Source organism: Magnolia sinica, chromosome 19 (assembly GCF_029962835.1).
Source record: "Magnolia sinica isolate HGM2019 chromosome 19, MsV1, whole genome shotgun sequence".
Taxonomy (NCBI): domain Eukaryota; kingdom Viridiplantae; phylum Streptophyta; class Magnoliopsida; order Magnoliales; family Magnoliaceae; genus Magnolia; species Magnolia sinica.
In genome coordinates, this window is record NC_080591.1 from 62,619,751 (window position 1) to 62,644,414 (window position 24,664).

Consider the following 24,664-nt stretch of genomic DNA (forward strand, 5'->3'; position numbering starts at 1 on the left):
CTCTCTCTCTCTCTCTCTCTCTCTTCTCCCGCCTCTCTCGTACAGACGAATCTCATTCTAGGCTATTTATCGGGAGATTTTTAAATTTTGAAGTTTTTCTCGGGGTACACTTGGGAAAATCTCGCTAACAATAAAAATACTTACAATATTTATTTTAAATTATTAAATAATAAACTTTTTTTGAGAGTTTTCAATGATGGTTTGGGTTTATCATCTCCGTAGCAAGGCAATGGTTTAAAATTTATCTAATATTTTAAAACTCTTGCCATTATATCGCCTAACCTATTTATCATGAATTTTTCAAAATCACGAACGTACTTCCTACGCGGATTTGCGACAAACAGGTTGACTAGCGAGACTTGCACAAGTTCTGTGCTATATTTACACCAACCATACACTCGGAGAGATAATTTAAGGGCACGAGACAAAAAATGACTCACATCCAAATTCCGAGTGTAACCCACCGCACGAAAGAGTGAAGAGAGTGACGCTCACCGTTGAAACCTTCCAGGGTCCGCAGAAGTTTTCAATCAAACTTGTATTTGTGTTTTCCCTTTTTAACTTATGAACAGGTTGGTTCTCAAATAAACATCATAGGATACATTAGGAAGGTTTTAATGGTGGGCGTCAGTCACTCTCTCTCCACTTTTTTATATGGTGGGGTCCACTAGAGCTTTGGATTTGAGTCATTTTTGTTTCGTGTCCTAAAATAATCTTCCCAAATGGATGGACGGGGTGGATACAAAACATACATCATAGTGGAACCTGGTGACGTCGATTCAGTAGCCAAGTCTCTCGTAACTGGAGTCCCTACTCTAAGTGGGCACACCCTACCATGATGGTGAGAAATACATTCCATTCATCCGTTTTTTAGCTCATTTTAGATACGCCAAAAAAAAAAAAAAACAGAGATGGATCCTAGACTTAAGTGTGTTGTACAAGGGTAAATTGTGAGAAAAGAAACCCCTGATGTTGAAACCTTCTTAGGCTCCATCTTGATGTTTTTATGCCATCCAAATCCTTTAGGGCCTGTTTGGGCAAACGGCTTATGGTGTATTGAGGTGTATAGAATTACCATGTCAGGTGCATTTAATGCTGTCAGTAGATGGTCGGGTAGTTTGGGTGTAGACGCCAATCTCATACCCAACATCGATTCTATTTGGGTGTTGTGGTATTGCAACCATCCAACCAACTAATGTTGTTTGGCAAACCCAGGAATTGCTTCCAGCAATCATCCCGATCAATGGTGCTGATAACTCAACAGCTGGCCCACCCAAAACACCTGAAGTAGAAGAGGAGGACGAGAAGGAAAGTGATGACGGTGATGATGGCAACGAAGACAAGGGAGTTGAGGACAACGCCGACGAACTTGCTCCAATCAGAGTCTGAGGAGTTTCCATTGTAGGCAATGGTAGCAACGGTGGTGAGAGAAGAGGAAGAAGAAGAAGAAGAAGAAGTGGTATTGAGAATGGTGACAAGGAAGACGACAAGGAGCATGCATGTGGAGACAGGAGCTATGATTCGGATGATTTCTTCACCTAGAGATTCAAGGATGGTGGTGGGGTTTTGAGATTGGGACATTGAAATGGTGGGGTTCTAAGATTTGGCCATTGAAATGGTGGGGTTTTGAGATTCGGCCATTGAAAGGGTGGGATGGGCTGTCCAACCCTCTCTTTTGGAATTTGGGGCTCTCTCTCTCTCTCTCTCTCTCTCTCTCTCTCTCTCTCTCTCTCTCTCTCTCGGGTGTGGAAATGGCTGATTTTCTTCCGTCCAACTGGGGCTTGAGATTGGAGGTAGAGGACGCTCGAGTGATGTAAGACACACTCGAACCACACGTGTCTCACATGTACGGAGAGACGACAGAAGAAGAGCTACGCCTCACTTTTTTACTTTGACCATCCAAGGAAGGATTTCACAATCCCTCCGTATCTCCAGCCAATACAGCGAAGGATGGACGACTTCCTGCAGACGACGTCGCCCAAACAGGCAGAGGGGTAGGGTAAGAGGGATTTGACAATCCTATCCCACCTAATCCCCTTTAATACACCGAAAGCCGTTTGCCCAAACAGGCCCTTGTAAGGTCATTTGCATTGGGATGAAGTGAAAATACCTAAAGCTTAGGCTAATGCAAAACTTTTATGGTCTTATAAAAGTTTCAACGGTGATTACTAAATCCCTACTGTTTCCTTTTGCGTGGCCCACTTCAGTTTTGCATGTACCTCATTTTTTGTCACATCCCCTCAAATGAACTCTAAAAACAGATGGACAGGATGGATTTCTCACAAACATCACAGTGGGCTCCACCTACCATCCCAGCCCAAGAACTGGACAATCCGTTGATTATGCCATGTAGGCATGAATGAAGGGAGAAAAATAAATTTCAACTTCATCCTAAACTTTTATAGCTCATTAATGGTCAATCACTACAGTTTCATACCATATAGATACAAAATACATGCATTAAGTTGGGCCCCATGGTAAAGGCCAAGATGTCCCGTATCGGTATCGGTTGGCATAACGGTGACCTCCAAAACCGATACGGATACGGGGGCGTAACGGTGATACGGGGGCGTAACGGCCCGTAACGGCGCAAAATTTTTTTTTTGCCAAAAAAAATATGAAAAAATATGGATTAAATCCGGAATATTCTAAGCATTCCAAATATGCATTCATTTATAAATCGAAACATGTTTATGGTGGTGTAACGGTCCACTCTTTGGTGAGAAGTTGTATCGGACTGTCTGATGAATTTATGAACCAGATAACCTGAATTTGACTACAAAATTCATATATTTAATTTTCTAACTATCTACTATCAATGACAGATATATTAGAATGAATGTAATATGAAAATATCTTACATTTAGGTGTTTGCAATTATTTTTGAGGGCCAAAATTCATGCTAAATAGAAAAAAATATATAAAATATATAAAATGGCACCCAAAAAATGTAAAATGCACATTAACATGTTCTAATATGATTAACACATCATATGGCATCATTAAAACAGCAAAAGAATCATTAAAAATGATTTTTCGAATTTTCAAAAAAAGGGGCCGAAATAAATGCGTAAATAGAAAAAATATAAAAATATATATAAAATGGCACCACAAATATGTAAAATGCACATTAACATGTTCTACTATGATTAACACATCATATGGCATCATTAAAACAGCAAAAGAATCATTAAAAAATGATTTTTCGAATTTTCAAAAAAAGGGCCGAAATAAATGCGTAAATAGAAAAAAAATATAAAATGGCACCCTAAATCTGTAAAATGCACATTAACATGTTCTACTATGATTAACACATCATATAGCATCATTAAAATAGCAAAAGAATCATTAAAAAATGATTTTTTGAATTTTCAAAAAAAGGGCCAAAATAAATGCGTAAATAGAAAAAAATATTAAAAAAATATAAAATGGCACCCCAAATCTGTAAAATGCACATTATGATGTTCTACTTTGATTAACACATCATATAGCATCATTAAAATAGCAAAAGAATCATTAAAAAATGATTTTTTGAATTTTCAAAAAAAGGGCCAAAATAAATGCATAAATAGAAAAAAATATTAAAAAAATATAAAATGGCACCCCCAATCTATAAAATGCACATTAACATGTTCTACTATGATTAACACATCAAATGGCATGATTAAAACAGCAAAACAACCATTAAAAATTGATTTTTCGAATTTTAAAAAAAGAGGGCCAAAATTCATGCGTAAATAGAAAAAAATATTAAAAAATTATTACATGGCAACCCAAATCTGTAAAATGCACATTAACATGTTTTATTATGATTAACACATCATATGACATGATTAAAACAGCAAAACATATTAAAAAAAGTATAAATACCTATTTTTGATGAATTTCTGAAAAATGGCCCACCGAGCTTTGATTCAAAAAAATCTGTAATATAATGTGTTTTTATCTCAAATACCTAGCCAAGGTTGGTCGAAATTAGTAGCAAAAGGAGTGAGAAACAGTTTGGAAGCAAGAGGTTTCAAAAAAACAGCAAAAACAGAGCTTAAAATGAAAAAAAAAAGTTACCGTTACGAGCTCGTTACGGGCCCGTAACGACCCGTTACAGCCGTTACACCCCGTAACGGGCCCGTATTGGCCGATATGGGTACAAAATCAGGTAACGGTCAATACGACCCTGAAACGCATAACGGTTCCCACCGTTACCGTTACATATCGGCCGTTACGTAACCGGATTTTGTACCCGTATCGTCCGATACGGGCCCGTTACGGGGCGTAACAGCCGTTACGGGCCCGTATCGGCCGAATAATGGTAACTTTTTTTTTTTCATTTTAAGCTCTGTTTTTGCTGATTTTTTAAAACCTCTTGCTTCCAAACTGTTTCTCACTCCTACTACTACTAATTTCGACCAACCTTGGCCTGGTATTCGAGATATCGGCCGTTACGTAACCGTTTTGGCACACCTTGGTAAGGGCAGAATAGTCTTCGGTCTCCCTCACCCAAGCTAGTGCACCCCTTACCATCGGGCCCACAGTGATGTAACTAATTTATATCCATGTCATCTATATATCTTTTTTAAGATCATTTCAGGAGATTGTCAAAATGAAGAAAATCAAAATCTTAGGTGGACCATGCTTTAGGAAACAACAATGATTGAACACCCTACCATTAAAAGCTTTTTAGGGCCCACCTTTCCGTTTCCTCTAATCAGCTTATAGTGTCACCCTGTTTTTAGGACCGTGGAGCACCCGAGCTAATTGCGAAAGTCACCCTTTGCTGGCTCGAATCTGCTTCTTAGGTTGCACATTCATATTTTCTTCCAATTGTAGTGTCACATAAACATGTGCCATGGGTAAAAAAACAAATATAAGCTTGAACCAAAACTTTTATGCCCATTAATGACCAATCACCACTGTTGCTATGATATGGTACAAACTTTATAATTGGTTCCGCTTCATTTTTTGGATCATCCACTAAAATGATACCAAAAAATGATGAATGGTGTGATATATAATAGATACATCAAGGTGGCGCTTTCTAGTACATCCATCCATTTATTGAGGTTGATTAAATTTTTAGGGCCCGTTTGGGAGCCTGGACTCGGAACCCCCTGGATTTGAAACCACCTTGATTTAAAATCTTCCTACTGTGTTTGGCACCCTGGATTGAGAATTAACGTTAATCCAAAAGTAGTATGCATGGCATATTTATAAGATTTTGAATTTAATAATTAAATAAACTTTAATATCTCTAATTAGTGAACATATAAAATATTTGACACAATGATTGTAATAAGCCCGCTGAAATATATGCTTTGCCCGAAAATGATAAATTTCCAAGTCTCGGATGGGCCATAAGCACAAGATAATGTTTGAGTAACTAACCTACGATTTTTAACCGTTGATTTAAATGGACAATATCTAGATGGCATTGATCATCATATTAATGATGCAATTGATAATCTAGTTGTTTTGGGATATCATTAGTGGGGCCATGTGCCCAATAGTTTAATAGTTTAGTGACACATATATTACACATGTAACTCTTGGAAGGATTTTAGAAGTAATCCAAGCTCTCACGGTGGATTCCAAATCTCCTCTTCGTGAGGATTTGAAACCCCCTAGATTTAAAACCCCATTACTTTATGGTGCCAAACAACCATGGGATTTGAAATCCCGATAGATCCCCCCAAATTCATGGTGCCAAACTACCCCTAAGGGTCAATGGATCAAAATATTACTCTGAGACACAAACAACCCAAGGTGAGGTCTAGCGGATGACCACACAGTTGGATTAGACAATCTTGAAGCAAGTTATTAATCTAACGGTTAGCCTTGTGTAACCAAAATTCCGATACGTCATGGACGGTCCAGATCAATGATCAGACTATCCACTTTGTCCATCCAACCAGAACACGTTACATCGGAAAAGATAGCAACCATCCAATGTAAATTCCTCTGTTAGGCGATGTGGGCCCACCTAAGATGATTAGACCATCTTGAAGGTGAGGTCCGGCAGATGGACTATCCAATTTAATGATTAGACCATCTTGAAGCAAGCTATTAATCTAATGGTTAACTTCAAGTAACCAAAATTTGGCTTGATGGCCCATGACCAAGGGTGGTTCAGACGCAATGGACCTTCCACATCAACGATCAGACTGCTCACTTTGTCCAATTCAACAAAAGATCACAACCACCTAATGCAAATGACTCTATTAGGGCCATGTGGGCTCACCTACAATGATGTTGGGAAATTGGAAATAAGGCTTCCGCCATAAATAGAACTGGCCCTAAAAATCACCCGAATCTAAGGACCTGCAAAGCGGACGGTAATTTCTCACTTCACGCCGATAATCAAATAGAGAATGCAGCTTTTTAGGCGAATTGGTAGCGTGTTCATTTGATATGAATTTCATATACATATTAGCCGGTTGGGAGGGTTCTGCTTCGGATGCGAGGGTCTTACACAACGCATTAAGTCGATAAGATGATCCCTTGCTTGTCCCACATGGTACTGGTTATCTGTTAAGAGATTGCCAATCTATTTCATTTACTTGAATTATTTGATTATTTACTCAATGAGACTTTGATTCAAATGTGTAGGAAAATATTATGTTGTCAATGCCGGATATGCACATTCACCCGGTTTTATGGAGACATAATGAGTTAAATATCAGATATCGATGATACAAAACTATATGCAATTCTTAAGAACTACAATTACTATCAGTCTCATCTAGGTCATATGAATGCAGAAACATAGCAACTTAAAAATCCACTGTAACATCCCGGATTTTTGCGAACTTAGAGTTAGACGTCCTTGGACAATGGGTCGATCCTAACACCTTATTAACTTCTCAGAACTCAATCCCAAAGTCTCAAATCCCCTTTGAACCCATTTCCTTCAAAAATCCCACATTTCACCACCTTATTCTTCAAATTTTTCTAAGTACTTTTATATTAGACACTAATCCTAAAGTTTAAATAATGGAGAACAATACTTAAACTAAAATTTACTGTAAATAGTAAATATATAAATAAAATGGGCTTTTTACCATTAACCTTAGGGAATATCACAAAATAAATATGTTGTTTGGATAGATCAGCTTCTCCTACCCTAAGACCTTATTCTGTCGAAATTAGGGTAGAATTTAGTTGAGTACTAAACTAAATAATTGATGGACTTGGCTTGAACCACTTTCTATACGAATTGCAAGACCCAAAACCATTAGAATCACTAACCCAACATTACCTAGAAATCTAGGATCAATCTAAAAACCCAGTTGCTCTCGGGAGCATCTTGAAACTTCTTATCGGACTTGAACTGCGTGTCGAAAGTCCGATTACCGCGAAACTATACGGTTATGACCGCCTTGCTGGGCTTGACAACCGTTTCGGAAATCAAGTCCAAATAGTATCCCGAAACGCACAACTTAAGCCCGGAACGAAGTGTGTGAGAAACACGAATATCTTTAGAAAATGAACTAAAACTTAAGTGAATTGGGCCGTTCGCTTGCAGGCCAAATTTAAGGTTTCAGGCCGTCAGATTCTGACCCAACTACATCCTCGGATCAGGAAAAATTTTCAACACAAGGCAGTGTACTTGTGGCCTTGATCGAGTGACGATAGCCATTGAATTGAAACAGGTCCTCCACGGTCGATCCACAAATCCGATCGGACCGAAATCTCAACATAGCCTAGATCCAATGTCAGGGAACTTTCCCTAGACCGTATGCAGGAAATGGGCCTCCAGATAAGCCTCGTTGGCCCGAAACAGTCAACTTTTGGCTATAACCTAAGTATACCATGGCCTTGGGGCCATTACCATCAATTCTGGGCATATATAAGGGCCTAAACCCACCCCATTTCTATTCCATACGATTTTCTCCAATCCCTAGGAGAGAGAAGAGAGAAAACGGGAGAAATGGGTGGAGATCGAAGGGAGGTCCTTAGAGTTTGCTGTCGTGGTTCCTTCCTGCTACTCCACGTGTTAAATCGCCTCTACATCTAGCCACACCGTCGAATCCAACTTCAATTTGTGTAACAAATCCTAACCCTAATTTGTTTTAGGTATCCAAATAGAATAATCGACGAAATAGCTAACATTTTTCGTGATTCAGGTAGCCGTTGTGCCGTAGACAAAGGTGTAGTGTTCGAACTGAGTTCAATACGAGTTTACCGATGAAAGATGCGGACTATAACTGCTTAAGTTATGGTTTTCAAGGCTTTCAATGTCAGCAATGATTTATGTCTGACTTGATTGCTGCCATGTGATCTTAGTTACGATGTATCTGATAACTATACATGTATGTGTACTATGTAGATATAAAGTGTTTGAATAAAAGTGAAATTATGATTTATGTTGAAATGTTTGAATGAAAGTAAAATTATGGTTTATGTTAGCCATGCCTATTAACCTAGAATACATGTTCGTTGTATATGTGACAATTCCTTTATGAAAGGATTTGTCATAATATATGCTATAACTAGACTAGTTCATGTATGTAGTATTATGTAGCCTACGTGTTCGATAAATTGTTTGAATGAGTGTGAAATCCTGATTTGTGCTTGTCATGACTATTAATCTAGGATTCATGTTTGTTGTCTGTATGACAATCTCCCTGTGAAAGGATTTGCCATAATATATGCCGTAACTAATGTAATCTATGTATAAAGTAATGTGTAGTCCAAGTGTTTGATAAAATGACTGAATGAGAAATTACATGATGGAATGTATTTTAGTAAGGGTGTTGAGATAGGATTCTCAATTACCTTATCAGTATTTATAGTTTCCTTCATGTAATCTAAATTGCTAGTACGTGATCTATGGATGAAATGCATATGTATAATAACATGTTCAATGTATTTGTTAAAATGCTCAAATGAGATTTATATTTGAATTGTTTGTTAAATGCCTATATGATTATCATGTCTCCACATGTTGCATTTGAGTACGATTGGGACTACAAAGTAGTCCAGGCAATCGGTAATAATTCCTATTTGAGTGGCCGAATTAGTCTCGCCACACTTGATGCGTTCGGTGAATTTGAGTCGTACGATAATTGTCAACAGTGGTACCATATCGATTAATTCAGCGTACGCTCATACTAATCGAACTTGTCTAATAAACTGATTGGCCTATTGTGTGTTTATCATGTATGGACGTCACTGCTTGAATCTAATGTACCACTTACCAATGTAAAACCCGCTCCAACCTTGGTACCATGATCCGCTAAGACTCATAAGCCGAGCATGGTGCTATGAGACACCGTGGTTGAATTGTCGGCCTACGTTGGGGTGACGAGACTCCCCGTAATGACCAGTGAGCAACCCAAACTCGTGAGCCGAATACGGTGGTATGAGACACTGTATTCGAGCTGTCGGCCTACTCCGGCACAGCCTGGCTGTGGTCCCCAGTCGTGTTGGTGACGAGCCTTCGAAAATAGACGGTCAGTTGGTAGGCCGTCGGTGGAGTAACCTCGAGTATACACTAGGACTACGCTAAGGTGACGAGCCTTTCCGTAGAGACCTTGAGTATAAACAGGCCTACGCAGATGCTGACGAGCCTCCCGTAGTGACCTGAACTTGCCTATCGTATGTGATTGACTAGGACTGACGACCCTAGATGGATCATTATTTGGGTAATGATATAAGGGAGGTACCTTAGCTTCCCAAACCTGTTGTATGAGTAAGTCTAATTAAGAACTTTGCTAATCACGCACATGTACCGCATTACATGTGCCTTTGGCGTTGGAATTGAGCACAGCGGGAGTGTTGCATGCGTAACCGTGAGATGATGTCGCAGAGGGAGTGCAGGCGAGGGCATGCATCATTAATACATATCATCCCTTCATTAATAAGAGTAGCTAGGATTGTTTATTGTACTACTTTATCATTACTTCTTGACTGAATTGATAACATGTTAACCTTTGCTTTATAGTTTCACTGAATTAGCTACTCATTCCCACCTGGGATGGTGTTTTAAAACACTACCCAGACTCTGTTGTAGATGTAGGTAATGGCGGAGTCTATGCAGCTGAAATGGACTTCATGGACGAGGAAGAATTCTCCTATGTTCAGCTATCAGGCGGGTCCTCGTTGACCTAGTTCTGATTCGACAAGATTACGGGGATTATATGAATTAGTTTGACGTGTACATTTTTTTGTATTTTGTATATTGTGGATCAACACATGTATATATTTAACTTGGTAACCTACTCATACTCTGGGGATTGAGAAACACTCATATACATTATATACTTATATCAGTCTTCCGCTTGCTTAACTTAATTATCTCTGGAATATGATATGCTATTTTAGTATAATCCCACTCATGTTTAATGCACTAATGTGGACAACATTTAAACATCATTTTCTATGTTGCATAAGTGATGCGTTGGAACTCGGGAGTTGAGTTTCTACTCGACCTCCGATTTTCGGGGCGTTACAACCGCCATGCAGTACGAATTCCACACACGGGTCCGAATTATGATAGCCTGCTGTATCTTACACAATTTCATACGTACCGGATAGGAATCTCAAGAAGAGATAGAATATGCTAGAATATCTGTTGCTGATGGGGAGAGTAACCCAACGCCTCACGAAGTATCAACGAACGACGAGCAACAATGGTTACTGCGAGCATCTCAGCGTGAAAAGGATGTTTGGATTCGCGTGCACGAAGATATTGCAACTACAATGTGGGTGGATGCGCAGCAGAATAGTAGGAGTAGATAATTGATCGTTATATGTTTAATTTTCATGACTTGCTGTTATTTACTTTCACAAAACGTTATGTACCTGACAATGGAATTGTGATTTTCCAACTTTTGACTAGATAGATTCATCATATGGAGATACCCGATGATGATTTTGCTAGTCCTTTTGAAATAATTGTCATTCTTATTATTATGGTTGACATTTGCAAATTATCATATGTACTTGATATTCAGGTGGTATGGCAGACAGGATATCTAATGATCCATCGACATCAACACAGTCACCGGTCAAGGCACCAGTGGTGCCTACACGATGTTCCCCACGCTCGAAGACGGTGAAATCCCTGGCCGAGCCTATGTCTCGAGCCCCAAAAATAAAATGGATTCCCGATATGGATCAGGTTATGATCGACATATTTCTGGAACAAGATGCATTGGGACGCAAGGGCGATAATGATTTTAAACGTGAGGCGTACCAAATTACCGCCGAAGCCGTGACGAAGCATACCAATATAGTCCTCAAGTGGCAGAATGTGTCGAACCGACTAAGGTATTACAGGAGGGAGTACAATGCAGTGAAAGATATGCTGGCAACTAGTGGGTTTGGATGAGACAATGGGCGGATAGTGGTGACGGCTCTTGATGAAGTCTGGGAGGAATATCTTAAGGTATGATTTTCGAAATATAAAGTAGAGATATTCACATCAGTATTTACTTCTTATTGATATTACAAATGCTCAATGTGCGGCTACAGTCTCACTCGCATGCGGAAAGACTTCGCGGGAAACGGATTGAGAGAATAGATGATCTTACAGCTATTGTCGGTTCGGACCAGGCATCAGGACGTTATGTCCAAGGCAGTAGGAGTATAGCCGCATCAGCATCATCATCTCGTCTTCAACGAGAACTCAATGATGCATGGAGAGAGCTGGATGATGATATCGACGATACAATTGACCTGTCAGATGATTTTGTCACAGACTCCACAGGGACTATCCCATTTTCGCCAGACAGTCCTTCGATGGGACAACATGGCTCACGTAGCACTCCCACTCACACAGCTGATTTCAATGCTACTTAAAGTGGGAGCGCAGGAAGGAAATGATCGCGCCCTCCTCGTCCTTGTAAAGTACTCGGGTCCTCTTTGCAGACTGTCGCCGATTCAATGCTGAAATTTAGACTCGACAAGTCAGTGAATTGCACTTCCAAAGTACTTGATGTACTAGAAGAGATCCAGGGCCTGACCAACTCGAAGTTTGTTGAGGTTGGTCAGCTCTTAAGTAAGGACAAGGGACTGGCATCGTTCTTTATGAGTCCGCAACCTGAGCGCCACATTGAGTGGTTGAAGAAAACACTCCATGACCACTTTAGTGATCGAGGTGTCAGATCCATCTAAGGATTTAAAATCTTTGGTTATGTTTTCTTGGTTGTTGGCTGTTGACATGTAATTACTTTGATATACTTGATTTTCTAGATTTTTATTTATTTATTTATTTATTTTGGACTGACTTTTATGGTGGTATATACGTAGTATATACCAATATGACTTATGTGATGGTGACAACTTTTATGTAATTAACATCTTTCATATGGTTTCATATGCATGCATTAGTAAGTTTATTTTCTTAAGACAGATAAGACCACACAATCCGCTTGCTTGGAAGGGTATGTACTTACAATTGGATTTTGTTTTCATTTAGCAAGTTTATTTATACTTTACAATTTTTTCGGTAGGACAATACTGCATGTAAACTTCATTTGCGAATTTCTATTCCAAAACACGAATCTCGTGCCAATTACATCCATGTCATTGCAGATGGGAAAGGAGAAGTATTACGTCGTCTTGGTGGGACGTAGGCCTGGAATATACGTGACATGAGACAACACTTAGTTGGAGGTGGAGGGCTTCAGTGGAGCGAGACATTGCGCATTCAGGAACTGGAAAGAGGCAGTTGCATGCTGGGACGGTCACTTCAGTAAAGCATGTGCACCGTCAAGACCTTGCACGAAATCTCATGCAGTTCAGGTTGCCGCATTTTCTGATGAGCTAGACATCTACCATTCTTCATCTTCGTCCATCCGACAGACGATGCAGACGGCGCAGGCGACGCAGGCCATGGTTTCTAGGGTCGTGTCAACTGATGATCTTCCCCCATCAAATGGAGAGAGATTATATGCTCTTCTAGTTGGCGCCGGTGTCCTTGTTATTTTTAAATTCTAGTCCAACACGGATGACTGTAACTCTTTACATGTCACTTATTTTTTTCCTCTCTTTTTCCCACACAACTTATGTTTGAGATTGTCTTTTGTTTCTCATGGTTTCATATATCTCTTTTTTCGACTGACATATATTTTTTGGGATCTATCTGTATCACACCACTGTCACATGATGTGGTCCATGCAGATACGTGGACATGTTCCATGATGATAGTGACATTGATTGAATAAACTAGATATTAACGGCGTTGATGAGACATACATCAGTGGCCCCCACACAATGTTACAACCTGAACAAGCTATGGGCATGTCAAGGTAAGCGACAGGACTTGCTACTCCCACTGAGACCAAGCAATGGATGGTGGTTGGTGCTCTGTGGGCCCCACCACAATGTATGTGTTTCATTCATGACGTCTATCTTATTTTACGCATCGTTATACGATGTGATTTTAAAAATTAGGTATATCCAAAAATCATGTGGACCACATTACAAGAAACAGTGTTGAATGAGGGTCTACCTTTAAAAACACCAGTGGGGTCCACATGCAGTTTTTTTAATCTTTGATATCTATGTTTTATATCTCCATTTGGGCCTGTATGGCCTAATGAATAGATTTGATGTGAAATTATCTGATAAAATAATGAGCTTGTTGCTATATCTTAATGTGGTGTGGTCCACCTGAGATATATAGCCCTCTAATTTTTGAGACCACGGTGTAAAATGATATGTCAAAATGGATGGACAGCATGGATGAAACATTTACATCATGGTGTGGCGCAGAGAGCACAGACCACCAGCCACGGAGTTGATGGCAGGGGGAGTATGCAATCCGTTTCCTAGCACGAAACGGTTATAACCGTCCTATCCAAAAAATGTTAGCACCAAGGATATCAATCCCATGGATGAGAAGCAATCCCATGCCCGGCCAAACACCATCAGGCTTGCATTCCCAAGAGTCGTCCGCCCGTCCACACATGCCACTAGCTGGGTCGCTGGATATAGCAATCCAGTGGGATTGCATGTAATCCACTGACGCACCCATTTATGACCTTGAAAGTCGTCCAATCCACCCTAATACAATCCACTCCCATCTAATCTGCCCGTCCAAACACGCCCTAAATGAAGATCCATCCAGCTTGTTGTTTATGTCACAAAGACTTAAATGAAGATATATATATATATATATATATAGAGAGAGAGAGAGAGAGAGAGATGGTTTCTCGTGAACCGTGCCACAAGGAATTTATGTGCGAGCCTTCATGGAAGCCATAAGATGAAGCTAGAGCGGCTGAGATTCAGATGCATTGAGAGGGAAAATCTTCAAAAAAAAAAAAATCTCCCCTACACTCACATATAGACTCTTTTAACCTCAATTACCACTCTTTCATGTAGTGTAGTTCACCTGAGATTTAGATTTACATCATTTTTTTCTCATGCTCTAAAATGAATTGGCAAAATGAATGGAAAGCGTGCTATACAAGAAATGCATCAAGGTGGGACCCATGGTCACGGCCTCATCAAATTGGGTGAGCCTTGGCATTGGCAAGACCTAACCGACTGGTGACCGATGGACTCGGATTGGGTAGTGCAGAACATGGCACTGTTGTTAGTACTGTTTTGATGTGATATATGTGTGGGCTCCACCATGACATGTGTTACATCCACGCCATCAATTTATTCCGCCAAATCATTTGACAGCATGAGCCCAAAAATGAGACAGATATAAAGCTCTCCAGATCACATTAAAGCAGCGAGGACAATGACACCACCATTTAAACCTTTCCAAGGCTAGCTATAATGTCTATTTGCCATCCAACCTGTTCATAAGGTAATAAAGATAGGAATGACTGGAAAAATCCAAAACTTTTGTGCCGTTAGGAATTTTTCAATGGTAAGCATTTGATCCGCACTGTTTCATGTAGTGTGGTCCAATTGAGCTTTGGATCTACCCCATGTTTGGCCTCATGCCCTAAAACAATATGGAAAAGTGGATGGACGGTGTAGATATAAAGATTTTCCACATCAACATTGTACGGACATGGGTGCTCTTTTCTACACCGGGTAATCCGAGTCTGTGACTGAAGGGCGTAGATTAGATGAGTCTGTCCACCAGTCTTTCTAGCTCATTTTAGGGCATCATCTAAAAAATGAAGCAGATCCAGATCTCAGGTTGACCACACTACAGGAAACAGTGATCATTGAATGCCGGCCATTAAAAAATTCCTAGGGCCCACCGAATGTTTACTTGCCTCCCAACCTATTGATAAGGTCACATAGACAAGTATGAACATAAACGCAACGAAAGGAAAACACAAATATCACCTTGATCCAAAACTTTTGTTGCCCACAAGAAGCTTTTAATGATCAATGACCCGTGTTTCCTGTGGTGTGACCCACTTGATATTTATATCTGCTTCATTGTTTGACCTTGACCTAAAATGAGATGGAAAAACTGATGGATGAGAGGATATACAACACATACATCAAGGTGGGCACACAGGGACTCGCCCACTAAAGGGCATAGGCAACAGCTACGTGGATGAGGCCCTGACTGTGGGCCCAACTTGATGTGTATGTGTTGTATATGCATGCCTGCATTTGTTTTGCTAACTCATTTTAAGGTATGGTCCCAAATATGAGGCAGATCCAAATCTCAGGTGGACCACACCAAATGAAAACAGTGGTGATTGAACACCAGCCATTAAAGCCTTTCTAGGTCCCAATGTAATGTTTTAGTTACCATCCAACCTGTTCATAAGCTCAACGGACCTCAACGAAGAGAAAACACAGATACCAGCTTAATCCAAAACCTTTTTGTGACCACCAAGAAGTTTTTAATAGGAGTTCAATCCCTACTGGGAATTCAATCCGCATGTGGACACCAATATTGAAAACAGGTGGATTGGTTGGAAAACTTCAAGAGTTTTTTAGAGTTGTGCATTTGTTTTGTAAATGTGGCCCATCTGACCAGTGGATGAACCTGATTCTTGGGCTAGGACATCAATATGGTAGCCCTGTTCTGATAGATGAATTGGATCTTGGATCTATAGTGCCATGATGGCACGTGTGAGGTGTACTTGAGCTGTATTGCATGTGCGAGTGGTCTTAGCAAGCCAAAGCAGCTATTTAAAACAGGAGTGTATTAGGTAGCCCTGTTCTGATAGATGGATTTGATCAATGTGTTTGCTGGGCCACATCATAAATTGCTTATGATTCTAAAGACTACTTTTGCTAGGCAGTCCTTACCATCTCATTCATGGCTCGGAAAAAGAATGCTACAGAAATATGGACAAATCAAGGGATGGATTTGATCATCAGATCAGTTGCATTTTTTGCATAGTGATCTGTAAAATGTTCTTTGGACTTGATAGACAGTTCAGATCTATTGATATTGGACCGTCCACGTGACAGATGCAAGTGCATGAACAGGCTGGTCCACTCATGATACACATGAATAGATACATACTATTGAGGGGTGATACCAGTAGTTCATCCACTCATACAACCTTCATAGAGGTATATACCATGGAGGGGTAATACTAGAATTACAAGCTTCCAAACAGAAAACGAGCTAACACCCACAACAGGAAAGGCATTGGAGACTATGATCATTTACTCACCTTTCCATGACGAGAGTGCCGGAGTTTCCGACTGCTTCCAAGTAGATACTCCACTTCCATATCTATCGCCCTTGACGGCATCCGCCAAGGTTGCAAGCTTGGCCATCTCTTCTGGAGTGAGCTTCACAGACAAAGCTCCGATGTTCTGGTTGAGGTTTTCAATCTTGGTGGTGCCTGGTATCGGGCAAACGTCATTTCCTTGGTGGTGGACCCAAGCCAATGCCAGCTGTGAAGGGGTGCATCCCTTCTTCGTCGCCATTTCATTTATACACTCGAATATGCGGGCATTGTGCTCCACATTATCAGCTTGAAATCTCGATCTAAACTGTCAGTTCCGTGAAAGTAGTTCAGTAGCATGCCATGAAACAGATCATGCATGCAGAGAAAGCAAATATACATTAGACAGAGAATAATGCTACATGAAATGCTCAGAGGCAATTAGTGTTATTGAAGTGACACATCCTCTCCTCCCAGCACTGGCGAATCTCCAAGGGCCCCACCATGATGTATATGTGACATCCAATCCGTCCATCACCTGAGCCAGCCCAAAGAATCATGCCAATCCAAAACTCAAGTGGGCCAAAGATGTCTGATGTTGAAATCTTCCAAGCGCCCACTGTGATATTTATATGACACCCAACCTCTTCATGAGGTGTGTACACAGAGGATGAAGGGAAAAACCAAATATCTGCTTTATTCAAGACTTCAGGACAGGAAGATTTCAATGGCGTGCGTCCTATCCTTCTGTTCTGGGTTTCGTGGCCCACTTGAATTTTGGATGGGCCTGATTGCTGGGGTCAAGTATTACAATGATCTGCTGCAAACGATGAATGGAGTGTATTTCACACAAACATCACAATGAGCCTCATAGGTATTTATGTTGTACCCACTGCCTCCATACAATTAAATGTGGATGATGCGTGTCAGTATAATAGGGCAAATTGCTCCAGCAAATCACCCACTCTAAGAAGTAGTTTCCATAAACCAATTGCAACTTAATGCAGTTTCACCATGTAATCCCTTTTATCTTTCCAAGAAAAAAAAAAACTAATCAAATCCAGTTGACTAAATCAAGTTTCGGGCAACTCAATCGAGTTTTAAGGCATGTTTGGATATCACCAATTCTATGGAAATTGATGGAAATGGAAAACGTTTTCCACTAATGTGAAAGTTTGAGATGTTTTGCTAGCAAAGGGGAGGATTTCCACAAAGCAACCATTGCACTTTTCCAATGGATTCTTTGGCAAAAGAAATTAGGTGACCATTGTCTCACAAACATGAAATTTTCACTTGCTATCCCAACAAGATCCTAAAAATGGAATCAATATATCCATAATGCTCATGGAAATAATGATAGACTAATCATAACCTTTTCTTTTCATTACCCTTGGAATACATCTCTATCCAAACATGGCTTTAAAAGTAATGCTACACTGTGTTATGTTCGTAGCACACCTAGTGTTACATGCACTTAAGTGTATTGTATAGCGATGAAAAGCATCACATGCATCCATGAACAGAAAGGCACATACCTTTCGGGAGTCCTGGTTTGACAAATTATCAATCATTTTGGGCCCCAATGAGAGGAAGCCCCTCCCCAAAGGGCTATATGCAACGATCCCTATGCCAAGCTCTCTGAATAGCAAAAGAAAGTTGAAATCATAAGTCAGTTCCAAACACTAATTTATCTGCAAGCTTTGGGTAAGTTGCTGCAGATGAACCTCACCTACAAGTAGGAATTATATATTCCTCTGCATCTCTTGACCACAAAGACCACTCCAACTGTACTGCAGTTATTGGATGAACAGCATGTGCTCTCCGGATCGTTGAAGCAGAGGCCTCAGATAGCCCTATGTATTTTATCTTTCCTTCTCCAACTAGTTTCTTGAGTTCCCCAATCTTGTGCAAAAGAGAGAGATATAGAGAAAACAATGATGAGGAAATAAATCACCCAACAAATGCCAAAATACAAACGGAGCATGACTACAAAGAAACAAGAAAAGAAGGCCAAGGAATGGCACGTGCACAACACATCCACCATGTCCACAAACTGGGAGAGAGAGAGAGAGAGAGAGAGAGAGAGAGAGAGAGAGAGAGAGCAGTGTTTGACACTTTGTGATATTTGACTCCAGATACAAACCTGCGGTAGGCCACACCACTGGGAACAGTTACCCATTAGAACCTTCCAGATTGCATGGTGGGCCAACATTGGTGTGTAGATGCCATCCAATCCATGCATTAGATATGCCCACTAGGATTTGTTTATGAAATCTACTCAGTCCATCATGTACACCCCCTTCATCATATGGATACAAGGATGATGTGGGGAGTGTTTTTAGGTTAATAAAGGGCTGCATAATATTGTAATGGGGAGGTTGTGGTTTGAAGATAAGGACTATATGTAGGCTGTGGGAAGGGATTAGGCTTCAACTGTTATAGGAATTGGGTTTATGAAGCTGTAGCTTTGGGAAGGATCAAGATCTAAGGGCCTGTTTGGATTAGCCAATACAGCCGTAGTGTGCCGACCACCATAGTTGGAAGTAAATCGGGGTATTCGCTGTATGTTACTCTACCCACAGTATACGCTTCCCACCATGGATATGCATGTAAACCACGGGATCGTGATTGCATACACATGTATGTAAATTTTTCAAAGTGTATTATATCCACACCGTCCATCCATTTTGCAATATCATTTTAGGGCATGACCCAAAAAATGAGCCAGATCCAAAGCTCAAGTGGACTACCCCACAAAAAACAGTGGGGACAATGACACCCACTATTGAAACCTTCCTAGGGCCAACCATGATATTTATTTGCCATCCAACCTGTTCACAAGGTCACATAGACCTGGATGAAGGGACAACACAATTATCAGCTTGATCCAACGCTTCTGTGGACCCCAAGAAGAAGTTTTCAATGGCAGGCGTTCAATCCCCACTGTTTTCTGTGGTGTCGTTGATTTTCGCTTTTGAACTGCCTCAGTTTTTGTCTCATTCCATAGATCTCGCAAGATGGACGGACGGTGTGGATATAACACACACATCATGGCAGGGCCCACAGAACTATGCCACGTTAACACACCTCTGCCAATCCAAGTCCCTGCAGTGATTTCGAAGGATTACTATGCTCTATCCAATCGATGGTAAAGTGTAATGATGTGAGTTTCCACCACATTACTGTGGTAGTCAATGATCCAAAGAAGCCCTAAGTGTATGATTGAGTGATGAACTGACTTTTGGCTTACAATTTGCATATGGGGTCATATAACTGGGAACAGCTACATCTTCTTTTCTCTGCCAGTGGGAGTTCTGTCCTCTCCTTGCCGTCCAAAGCTGGAGAAAGGAGTGTTGCGTCAGGTTGGCGGCCAGTGTCAAACTCTGGCCACATCTTTTTCTCATGAGTCCTGACAATCCGATGCCTACAAGCATAGAGTGGAATAGCATAACAAGATTTGTGTAGTCAAACCCAAATAGTTGGGATAAGGCTTCGATGATGATGATGACAACGACGATGATGATGTTATGGGATTTTATATGGGTTAGGGTCAATGAATGGGTCCAGGTTTATGGTTGGATTTGGGCTTGAATATGAAGCTAAATTGGGGCCATGGTTGTAGTTTTGGGAACATGAAGGAATGTAAAGGGGATGTATTGTGAGTTGTCACTGTAAAAGGGATGAAAAAGGAACCGTCAAAGAGACTGTAAAGGACGGTACAAGGTCTAAGGGTGACAGGATTAAGTTAGATTCATGGCTGTCTAGGGGGATCAATTGATAAATTTTGGGTACAAAGGGCTACAAGACACTTTTTGATGTCATGAAGTATTGGGTACAAGGAGCTACTGATCAGAACAAGAGGAAGAAGAAGAAGAAGAAGAACCACACGTAGCTGCAGATTCTCCAACTGGCCTCCCGCCTTTAAGCCAGAGAACACACAAATCTCCCTCACAAATTCTTCTACTATGATAGAAAAAGAATCTCAGCAAATTTATTCAGAGAATTCATCAATAGTAATTCATACACAAGTGATTCTCTATACACAACCTTGTGTATGCCCCTTTATGTTTTTATATGAACATTCCTTCTCTGATTCAGACTCTTTACTAAATCATTGTAGAATCAAGACTCGCTAAAAAAAAAGGGTAAGGACAACTAAGAAAGACTTCTACCACCATCTAGCTTCTAAAATAAGCACACACATCTCCACTTTCTCCGTAATGCATAAACAAACATATGGTTGTCTACACATGCATACAGGTGGGGATACTTGCAGATAGAAAACACTTGTGTACAGTTTTTTGTTAATATACACACCCACACGAGAACTTCCATGATATCAAATGCATACAGATGCTTCTAATTTTCCACATGCATGACTCGATCGACCCACATTTTTTTTACAGGTGTGAGATGGGTACCATTTGTCTCAATGTTGGATCTCCTTTTCAGTCAAATTTGGTATCTTTCAATAACAATAACAAAAGCAGCAATGGCGGCAACAACAACAAGAGCAATAGTACAGTAGTATTAGTAGTAGTAATATATTAGCAGCAGTAGTAAGATGATGACGATGATGTTCATTGAGAATAAAACAAAACATATAGCTACCGTAATCTCGATGGGAATTCTAGTATCGACGCGGTGCTGGTAATAAAGGTCAATGCAATCAACATCAAGTCTTTTCAAGCTAGGTTCACAGGAGGCCCGGACATAAGCAGGATCCCCACATGTCTCCCTATTCCCGTCAGCGAAACCGATCCCAAACTTGGTAGCCAGCTCAACGTCCTTCCTTATCCCTTTAAGAGCCTGCAGAATCAAGATGAGGAAGAGAATGGTGGTTGGTAATAAGTAAAAGCTTCAAGTTGCTAGATGCTAATATCTTAGTTTTCAAGCATTCACTCTTGGCATACATTTGAGAAGCGTATGAGATCCAAACCATCGTCTTGTTGGACCTCACTATAGATGGGTCATAGGCCAAAAATCACATGGTCAGAAGATCAGAGCCACTGATTTCAGGACCTGTTGCTCCTGAAGCTGACCATTGGTTTTGGTTGGACTTTCTCCTGCCCGTCCAATTGCAATGTTACCTGTTTTCCGTTCTGGATTGAGCAATCCGAATTATGGGTCATTTGCGATCAGGATAACTATTTTTAGCGACCCAGCATCATGGCTTTAAATTCTCACCATTGATTAAGTTAATGCAGGTTTATATTTACAATGTAGCGATAGCGATCTATACTTTTATTTATTTAGTATAATATAACAGTAAGCATGTGTGGTCTATAATAATAACATTTATCACTTCATACATAAATTGCAATATGAGTTCATATATAAAACTATATCCCATACACACTGTACGTATTGGACTGACGCACACATGATCCTACTACCCCTAGCGTACAACATAATGTAGGAAGTCGTGTACCACGTACCAAAGCGACCCACAATCCAAGGTAGCCTTTCCCAATTTGCAATCCTCGCAAGTGTTTCAATCAATGGCAGAGGGATCACCCCACCAGTGTGATTTCTATGTGGGGTATGCGCTGTCCACAGCAGGACTGAAGAAATGAACGGTTGAGTTCTTGAAACATAAGATATTCTCAAGCATCTGATACTTTCTCCAATTACAATAAGGGAATGATCCAATGCAACCACTTGGCATTGTGCAAATGAGTTGTATTTGAGACAGAGACAGCCCAAAACAGTCTTCTGCTCTGTTTATCCAATTCAACCCACTTTTCAAGAGCCAGTGTGCAAAAATCACATTGAATTGGATGATCCCAACCATCCAACTAGTAGTGCTTTCCATTACATCCATCCAATTACTAAGGTTGATTAAATTGTTAGGGTCAATGGATCAAAGCCTTACTGCAAGACACAAGCAACCCAAGGTGAGGGTCCAGCAGAGGACCACACAGTTGATGATTAGACGATCATATATAAAACTATTAATCCAAAATTTCGATCGATGGCCCATGATGAATAGGTCAAACACCATGGACGGTCCAGATCAACGATCAGACTATCCACTTTGTCCATCCAACCAGAACGCATTACATCGGAAAAGATAGCAACCATCCAATCTAAATTCCTCTGTTAGGCCATGTGGGCCCACCTACGATGATTAGACCATCTTGAAGGTGATGTCGGGCAGATGGACTGTCCAATTTAATGATTAGACCATCTTGAAGCAAGCTATTAATCTAATGGTTAACTTCTGAGTAACCAAAATTTGTCTCGATGGCCCACGACCAAGGGTGGGTCAGACGCCATGGACCGTCCAGATCAACTATCAGACTGCCCACTTTGTCCAATTCAACAAAAGATCACAACCACACAATGCAAATTGCCCTGTTAGGGCCATGTGAGCTCACCTACAGTGATGGTGGGAAATTGAATATAAGGCTTCCGCCACAAATAGAAACTGACCCTAAAAATCACCCGAATCTAAGGACTTGAAAAGCGGACGGCCATTTCTCACTTCACGCTGGTAATCAGATGGAGAATGCAGCTATTTGGGCGAATTTGCCACGGTCAGCAGTGATCGTTGGTGGGCCCCAACGGAGTAAATAGACTCTTGAGAGAGAGAGATGTATGATACCTTTCCGAGGAGGAGTTCGTTGGTGAAAGGGCCGTATATGTCGGAGGTGTCGAGGAAGGTAACGCCACTACGGACGGCGTGATGGATGAGAGATATCATATCAGGCTCGGGTTTGGGTGGACCATAAAAGGCAGACATGCCCATGCATCCCAGCCCTTGAACAGACACCTCAAGACCCTGCGATCCCAGCTTCATCCGCCCAACTCCTCCTTTCCCACTCGCCATCTTTTGTCTACTCTCCTCCAGCAACTCCAACCTTCTTCTCTTTATAAAAGTCTCTCTCTCTCTCTCATACAGCCATAGTGACAAATCTCGTTCCCGGCTATTTCTCGCCACTTAATTTATCGGAAGATTTATTTTGAAGTTATTCTCAAAGTATTATCGAGAATATATATATATATAGAGAGAGAGAGAGAGAGAGTCATGCTCCCCTGCACACCTACGCACGTGCGCACCTTTGCAATGCGCTCGACCTCACGATAAGCTCCCATGAGGTCGAGCTGTGTAGGCCCCACCGTAATGCTTGTCGACCATCAACATCGTGCATTTGATGGGTCCCCTCTAAATTATGGGATATCCCAAAAATCAACCGTATACGGAACTCAGGTGGGCCATACCATCTAAAATCATGTGAAGACACCTTTAAAACATATAAAAGCACTTGGTGGGGCCCACCTGAGTTTTGAATGCTACTGAAACTTGGTCTGAACCCTCATGCAAGTGGGACACACATAATGGATGGGCTAGATTTGCAAACCACATCTCGGTGGGCCCAAAAAATGACTATGAATGTTTTAATGGTGCATGGCCCCTCCCCACTTCTGTATGTGGTGTGGCCCACACAAATCACGGATTGACTTGATTTTTGAGACCTAGGCCCACGATGGAATGGTGCATCTGACTGATGGGGTAGATGTTCGAAACGCATCACGGTGGGGCCCACCCAGCTCGACCTCATGGGACGGACTCGTGAGGTCGAGCGCATAGTACCTTTTCCCACACACACACACACACACATATATAAGTTATAAACTTAAAATATTAATATACATTTAGGGCCATTTGGATACCACCAAATAAGTTTCTTTTTCTACTTATAGAAATAGATAAGTCACTTATTTCAAATAAATTTAGTTTATAATTAGTTATATGAAACTTTTTACTTAAAAGTACGTGATCACTTTAGTTAATTTTTTTTGAAGTCACTGGAGACATGCCCATGCATCCTAGCCCTTGAACAGACACCTCAAGACTTTCCGATCCCAGCTTCATCCGCCTAACTCCTCTCTCTCTCTCTCTCTCTCTCTCTCTCTCTCTCTCTCTCTCTCTCTTTACATCTCTATCTTCACCCACCTCTCTCGTACGGACAAATCTCATTCTCGGCTATTTATTGGGAGATTTTCAACTTTTGAAGTTTTTCTCAGTGTACACTTGGGAAAATTGTTGGGAAGCGTGGAAGGTGAGCCATCAAGATCTGACGGTCTACATGAGTTTTGGAACCCTC

The 24,664-nt window shown here is 40.8% G+C and overlaps 1 protein-coding gene across 1 annotated transcript; it reads right to left on the reverse strand.

The window, feature by feature from the left end:
* Positions 1-16,381: 16,381 nt before the first annotated feature.
* On the reverse strand, positions 16,382-23,400 carry LOC131234682 (probable aldo-keto reductase 2). Its single transcript, XM_058231608.1, has 5 exons — positions 23,161-23,400; positions 21,165-21,362; positions 18,283-18,455; positions 18,089-18,191; positions 16,382-16,881 (listed from the first exon to the last, which is right to left on the reverse strand). The coding sequence occupies exons 1-5, from the start codon at positions 23,383-23,385 to the stop codon at positions 16,549-16,551; spliced, it is 1,032 nt and encodes a 343-aa protein (XP_058087591.1). The 5' UTR covers positions 23,386-23,400; the 3' UTR covers positions 16,382-16,548.
* Positions 23,401-24,664: the final 1,264 nt, after the last annotated feature.